This window comes from Pygoscelis adeliae, unplaced genomic scaffold (assembly GCF_000699105.1).
Source record: "Pygoscelis adeliae isolate BGI_AS28 unplaced genomic scaffold, ASM69910v1 Scaffold513, whole genome shotgun sequence".
In the NCBI taxonomy this organism is placed as follows: Eukaryota; Metazoa; Chordata; class Aves; order Sphenisciformes; family Spheniscidae; genus Pygoscelis; species Pygoscelis adeliae.
Genome location: NW_008824591.1, coordinates 615,149 through 622,835, shown reverse-complemented (window position 1 = coordinate 622,835; position 7,687 = coordinate 615,149). Strand labels below are relative to the sequence as shown.

Below are 7,687 nucleotides of genomic sequence, written 5' to 3'. Positions count from 1 at the left end.
TAGCCTGCCAGCCCCTCCAGTGTGTGCTTTAGCCACTGAATGGAGGAATGATTTTTCCTTTTAAAAAATAGTTTCTCCAATGCTTAAAAACAGAGACGCTTTAAAGGCAGCCAGCGCTGTCTAGAGAATGCTGCAGCTAAACCCCGCTAATCTCCCAAACCTGGAACCAATTTGGTTTACACGAATCTCCAGAGTGGCTCCAATTAATCAGGTGTCCCAAGAAATTCCTTCCCCCTAAAGAGTCTTTGTTTTCTAGACACAGTGACCAGACGTTTCCTCCCCTGGGAAGCCAAACGTAGTATCAAAATATTAAGAATCCTTTGGCTGATGTTACAGGCTGGTTCCCCCCAGGAAATGCAGTTACTGATCGACGTGCGAAGGGGGGAAGGTTGTGACAATGCTGTAGGAAGTTCAAACCGGTACCTCTCTCTGGGAGGCTGTCTGCTGGTTTTTTTTAAATACCCGAGTCCCATGGTGAAACGGTCTTTCTTCTCCACAGGTTCAGCCTTAGCCTCCCAGCAGCTCGGGAGCTTGACTTGAGAACCTGGAAAGATGAATTCCTGTTATAACCATACCTTTATGTGCGTCATAGGCGTAAAAGCACCTTCAGGAATCTTCACTCCTTGACCTCTCGTAGGGCTCTTGGCTGAAGAAGGTGCCAGATTACCCAGCCGAGGGGTGGGGTTTAGCTGAACTGTGTTGGAAAATGTGGCCCAGCATCACGACTGGGAAGAGCTGATGAGCTTGTGTAGAGAGTGAGCGGGATGACTTTAACAACAAAACAGTTCACCTGCTTTCAATCACTCCACAGTCTTGCACAGAGCTGCACTGAAGGGAGCTGCTGGCGTGGGAGGAATAACAGAGGGGAAAGGACTGGGGATGGAGATGAAGTAATGCCTCCAGGGAGATGCAGCAGGACTGAAGCCGAGACAGGGTGGAGGTGGGCATGGGCAACTGTCCACACCAAGATCCAGCCCTGCCAGCAAGTTTTTGGTTGGTTTCTGGTTTTGCTTTTCCACACTAGCATCAGTGCAAAGGGCCGTGCATGCTCCCGAGGGGTGGAGCTGGCAGAGCTTGCTGGAAAGAGAGTCTGAGAGCCACTAAGGACGGTGTTGGGTTTTGGTCCTGGCATAAAAGGGTCCGGATTGAATGGAGCTCTCACAAAGCTTGCGAGGAATGAATAAAGAGTAGGTAAACCTCAGGTCTTTGTTGTTTTATCTTGGTGTTGTTTCCTACTTACCTCTGAGTGTAGTAGCAGCCCTTTGCTCTGAACAGGCTAGTCTTGAGTGGCTTTAATCAGTTGCTGGCCACAGGCTTCCAGAAGGAGAAATGCCTTTGAGGCCTTGGATTTGACAGATATTCCAGAACACAGGATGGCTGCCCAGTGCCTCCGGTGCCTTCAGAAGCAGCTCTGGCTGTGCCTGTGGTCCTGGTCCCGCTCAGGGAAATATGTCCTAAGCCACAGGAAGCCTATGGGGCTCCTTAATCTGCACCGAGCTAGTCTTGTTTGATCCTGCCCATGCCTCAGGGTGCTACATACTGGGGTCGTGTCATACAGGGAGGAGAGGAGACCCAAGGGCTGAGAGGGTCAGGGGACCTGGCTCCAGGGATATCAGGACTCTGGTGAGCTGATTGTGAGGAGGGATTGCTGGGGCAGGTTACCGATGCGCACTGCAGATGTACACGCTGCCTCACCGTGGGGTGCTGGGCAGGGACATTGCCCTTTCTGCCTCTGCCCCACATCCCTTTGCTATGGCTCGGTCAGACAGAGAGGAGGATGCGGGCAAGCGCACAGGTCTTGGGGCAGTGGCAGCAAGCCAACCCGCGAGATGAGACTGTGCTGCAGAGACCCACCCGGGGACAGCTCGTTATGTGTGCCTGTGTCCAACACCGAGTGCTGGGGAACACGACCCGAGGCAAAATGTGTGGGTGGGGCAAGGCAGCCCCCCATCCCTCTGCTTGGGGGGAGCTCGGCCTCCTCCCCACCGCAGCCAGATGGTTTGGAGCCAGGAGTCAGTGCTTTCTCCCATGAGGAGGTGTTTTTGCTGGAAGGGCTGGCATGGCAGCCACGGGCTGATGCTTGTTGTTATGACAACAGGAGGAGGCTGCTGTGCGCAGAGCAGAACAGGGGAGGAAGGGAAGGAAAAGGGATGGCAGTGGAGAAGGTCTTAGCCAGCAAGAGGTCAGGCAGAGGCAGTGGGTTAGCATGCATGGCGCAGGGATGGAGGACACCCCCAGGGATGCAGCCGTCATGGGGCATCAGGAGGGCTTGGGCTTTGCGCCTTCTCCCATGGCTCATGGCACCACTGTGCACAAGAAGGGTCTGGGCTTGCCTGCAATGCTGCATGCCGGCAGCCTGAACACTACCAGCATTGTGCATGCGGCTGGTGGGACCTGTGCAGTGGGCAAAAACTGGGAAAATCATGCCTGGTATAACAGACTCTCTTGCAGCACATCACTCGTGGGGAGCACTGGCAGGCGAAGCATGACTTAATTCTCCTTACAGACGTTTCTTGGACCATTAGCAAGACAAATAAAAAAATCACCTAATAACAAACTTCGTGTCCTGCTGGAGTCACCAGTGCCCCCTCACAACCTCTCCTGCCCAAAAGGGGCTTGGCATAAAATCAAGAGATGCAGGAAGCTGTCGGGGTACAGTGTCAGCTTGTGCTTTTCGTTTTTATCAAGTGTCTCATAATGTGCACTTCTTTGTAAAACCACAGCTCCTGGACCTAGATTATTAAGTGAAAACCTTGGCTTTCATCATTAGAAAGATACAAACAACCATATCCTCTGGGTTATGGAGGAAAACTTGGAACTGTGGCCTCTGTGTGCTTGCCAAGAGGGATTAACACCCACGTGAAATTCGTGACTCTGTCACTGCCTTCCTGTGAGACCTGGTCACATCCCTTAGGAATGTGGCCCTAACTTTTGTAAAGGGAGCATAAACAAAGTTTTCAAGACCAGACTAGATAAAGCCCAGAGTAACCTGGTCTGACCTCCTAGCTGACCCTGCTCTCAACTCCCTTCCAACCAGGATTATCCTATGATCCTAAGTGTGTACAATAATGTGTGGGGAATGGGTTAAGGCCTTTCAGGTGCTCAGAAGCTATGGTGAACGCAAGACCAGGCAGACATTGCTCCTGCACCCCCGTGCTCAGGAGCTTGGGGGTCTGTGGGTCAACCACGTCCTTCTGCCGCTGCCCTCTCCAAGCCGCGGTGTTGAAAGGACACAAGTAACTTGCCCTTATGTCACACCTTTAACCAGGTAACCAGCAAACACTTTAAACCTCACAAAAAGCATGTGAGATGAGTCAGCTTTATTCTTCCTCGAATTACAGATCAACTACAGAAAGGACATGGTTTCAGCAAGAGGCAGCTGTGGGTTAGAGCGTATTCTATGTATTATTTATCTCAGAAGGTCTTTCCCCATTTTAACTGCAAGCTGAAAGGCAGCTTAGGCCACAGATATGCCCAGTTGCTTCAGTCCTAAAGAAACGTAATGTTCCAGCTGAAATATTTGGGTTAGGAGATGAAATACTAAACTCCCAGAGAGAGGGTTGGGTTTGTGGACCGAACATTTCGTTAAACCTTTGGTCCTATAAATGTCTGAGCACTGGGAATTCCCAGGCACATACGTGCCATTGCTAGCTCTGGATTGTTCAGTCCTGCAACGTATTCACTTACAGCTTTTTGCTCCTGGAATCAGGTTATTAACTGAGAATCCAAATTTTCACTTCAAAAATAGTTTTCTAAATATTGTGGCTGTGAAAAAAGATGGAAATTATGACCTTATATTTCCTAACATAAGGCAAATATGAAGAATGCAAAATGTATTATTCTTTTAACCTCATAACTTCGAAGACTTCACCTAGGACTTTTCAATACATAGTGCCAACAGTGCCATGTCTGAACACTAAGCTCCAGCGGAGATCTCCAATTTTAAGATCTGTGTAATCCATTAGGATGCAAATTTATTAAAGAAGTCAGGCTAGATAAAAATCAGGCAGTGTTGTAAGGCAGGTATTGTGCTCAAGGAAGGTCTTTTCATATTTTTTGACAAGCTCTATACCACTGCCTTTTGGTCTGAGGCATGTATCGCCCAGCTGGTGGCTGAGCAATGATGGCACGTGAGCATCCCAGCTGCTGGCCCATCACTCAGACAGTGTCAGCTGTCAGGAGGCGAGTTATGGGTTATGGGGAAAGTACATAGGAGATGCACAAGGAAGAGGACATCCAGGATGAATGCATGGTATGGGGGTGGATGCATGGTATGGACTGAGGTATGGGGGCAAGTCTCTGAACTGTGGGTCCATGTTGCTGAGTGGAAGAGGCTGACTTCTTGAGGTAAACTCTGCAGTGTCTACAGGTTGATCCTCCTCTGGGACACACAGATAGACCAGAAAGTCTCCTCCCAGCTCATTTTCTATGCCTTCCTGACTCTTTGTGAGTGTTTGGGTTGTTATCACCCACTTTCTGAACTCCTTCTTCAGAGACAAACCCCACAATTCCCAAACTCTCACACGGCACCAGGAGCTGGTGCTTTAAATTCTTCTCTCACAACCCAGTAAACAGCATGAGACTTGCAGGCTGCTCACAGCAGAAAAAGTAATGGCTATTGCTAACAGCAAACCTATCTTCCTGGTGCTTTTATATATCTAACTGGAGACCTAATAAGCGCTGAATTGGTGTGTGATTTAATGAGTCGAACTTCAAAGCTGCTGTTTCAACACCTAATTCACTCATCTGGACTAATAACTGAATTGGGTGGCATTTTCTTTATTTCCTTCTAGCAATTTATTATTTACCCAGTTGCTTTACAGCTCCTAATTTAATAAGTGCAATAACCCAGGGGTACTGCTTCAGGAAGGAGAAGAAACTGTGAAATCCTACAGTCTCTCCTATGAACTGCTTTGGTGGACACTGGAGGTCCCATTATAACATTTTAAGCCCTTTATGCCATTGACAAGTAAGAAATCTGGAGCACTGTGCGATCATCAGACAGCCTCCATTTCCAAAATGTGCCAGCAGCTGCTGAAGTGGAAGCATGGCAGTGCTGGATCTTCTCCTGTGGATTTGTATCACGCAGCCTGGAGAGGTGTTAAGCAAGGCTGACCACGCAGTGAAGATGGGCTGCTCCCCTGGATCGAGCCAAAGGGCACCTGAGGATGGCAAAGCCACCCCCTCCAGGCAGCATGGCTCATGTTTGGGCTCTCCTCTCTCTCTGCCACCCCTTCCAGGGATGTGCACGAGGGAGCAATGACCTTATCCTAGCCCAGTTTCTTCCTGTGGGTTAAAATTATGGCCACAAAACCCAGCAAGGCTGAGGCATAAATCCCAGAGGGTGGCTTTCAGAAGTCTAGAGGACTTTTTGTTGGGGATTATCAAGGGCAGAAGTTTCCAGGATCCTTCCAGGGACATGCAGACAGCTCTGGGTGTGAGGGAGGGAGCCCAAAGCACATTACGGTTCTTAACCTCCATCTGCCCAGTAAGCAGGATAAATAAGAGGTCTTTCTGCCCTTGCATTGCACTGACAGCTTCTGCACTGCTGGATCATCAAGAATTGCCCGTTTGCTTTTTTGCTGGCTTCATCCCACCTGAAGCATCCTTTAGGTCATGCAGCTCACTGGGTCTCCTTGGATATTTCTCAGCTATATCGGTCAGGAGAAATCAGAGCTGAGCTGTCTCACAGAGATACTCTTCAGGCATGATTTCTGTGAGCTGTTGCATTCAGATATGCTTGAAGCACTATCCGCCGTGTTTGTAACAACCGCTGTCCTTCCCCTTCCACATTTCTCATCCCTGGGTTTCAAAGCACATTTGCAGACATTAAAGAGCTGTTCCCCAGAACCCCAGAGGCTGCGGCTAAACTGAGCTTGCTCTGAAATGTTCCCGCTGTTGCTGTGATACCAGTGAGAGCTCGCACCAGCTGCTAGCCTTTTTATTACAGCCTAAACTAGCTCAGAGGTTAGGTCATTTTACAGATAAAGAACCGAGCCAGAGCCACAGCACCATGTGACTGTGCTAGCATCTTACTGTTAGCCACTGGCAGAACAAGGGATGATGTTTGGGATTCATCATCTCTTTCGGCAAATTCACGTCCTCCTTTTCTGTACTTACACCATCCTTCCTGCCCGCCCCCCTCGACTTATTCATCCTTTGGGCACTGGCCGTGCTCTTTGCAAATGTGCAGTGTTGAAAGTATTACGGTGTTTTGTAGCCTGCCCATTAATTAGGCGGTTCTGCGGAAGGGGAAAATCCTAATAAACCTGCAGCAGGTTCCCCTGCTGCTAATTAACATTTGATCTATTTTCCTCTGTTTTTAACTGGGAAAGTAGCAGTGATCCTAGTTTGTGCTCCGAAGAGCCACATTCCTGGCCCATGAGCTATTCCCAAAAGACAGCTCTGAGAGCATCCAAGGCAAGAACGCTGCTTGGTTTTCCTGACTGCAGTGCACAGTGAAAAGGGGCTGCGTTTCCCATTTTGGGCTGCTGATAATTGAAGCCAGCAAAAATCGCAGCCAGACCTTGATTTTAGAGGTGGGCAGGCAGGGACCTGTCTGGGCTCCAGGCCACGGGGTTGGGCTAAGCTAGGTAGCAGTACAAGCCATCGCTGGTCCTGGGGCACATCAAGGGGCCCGTGCTTGGGGCTCCAAAAGCAAACAGAAGCTTCAATCACAGCCCCCTCTGCACAGAGCTGAAGGGGAGAGGCACTGATGATCTGCATCGGCATGGAGGAGTGTGCAGGGCTGAGCTGCTGGCATTATGTCCGCACAGGGAAAAAGAGCATAGTCTGGAGAGGACTAGGCTCAGCCCGTGCTCAGGCACATGGCACACACCGCAAGTCTGGTTATGGTCTTGCCACACCAGCCTTGAGCTGTGCTTGAGCCAGAGGCACCTGGGACTAATGAGTGCAGTCTGAAAGTCCTGAGCACGGTGGCGGGGTGATGAACCGCGCTGGTGTGGGGCTGTGTGCCCCACTGGGGTCTGTAGGCACCACGATCAGACCAGGGTTCACAAGCAATGCTTTGTAAATCCAGGACATCCTAAGAAAGACCTCCCTAACCCCTTGCCTGCAGTTGGAATGGGCACAGAGCTGATTCTTTTTTTGACCCTCTGCTTTTCACCTGTGGGCAGCAAAACAGTGGAGCAAAGTGTCAAATCCCACAGCCGAACACCTCCAGCTATGTGTGTGCCTCCTGGGAGGGCTGGCAGCGAAGGCAAGCACCAGGGGCCAGGCTGGGGCTGAAGGGGAAGAAAGTGGCTAATGGACTCCCTTTTCTTGCTGGCACAGATCCCCACCCCCTGCCACCTTGCAGTGGGGTGCAGAGAAGTGTTAACTGCAGGGTACTTGCGAGAGTAACTGTGTCGGGGTGTGCACCCAGCCAGAGCTGTTTGCGTGTGCATTTGGCTGCAGAGACCCAGGCTGATGTGTGGCTGCAAGGAGCTACGTGTGACAGCTCTGTGTGCATAAACAGATAAATATGCATCTGGTTCAGCTCTGGGTCAGGGTGCACACAGGTTTGTCAGCTGCATCACTGCAAACCCTGCGGTGCCAGCACCCTGCCTCGCTCGAGGGACCAGCACCACCTGCCAGCTCTCCTGGCCCATGATGGATCTTGTCAACATCTGTCCACACTGGAGACAGCCACCTGTATTGCTCTCTGAGAGCAATGGGCTGGGAGATG

At 50.4% G+C, this 7,687-nt stretch overlaps 1 protein-coding gene across 1 annotated transcript in view; it reads left to right on the top strand.

Annotated features, from left to right (window-relative positions):
* The first annotated feature begins 2,251 nt into the window (after positions 1–2,251).
* The window catches only part of EDN2 (endothelin 2), a 36,343-nt gene continuing 30,907 nt past the window's right edge, over positions 2,252–7,687 (top strand). The window contains exon 1 of the mRNA XM_009322257.1: positions 2,252–2,387. Within this exon, the coding sequence (XP_009320532.1) occupies positions 2,252–2,387 (136 nt within the window). The remainder of the gene's footprint in view (positions 2,388–7,687) is intronic.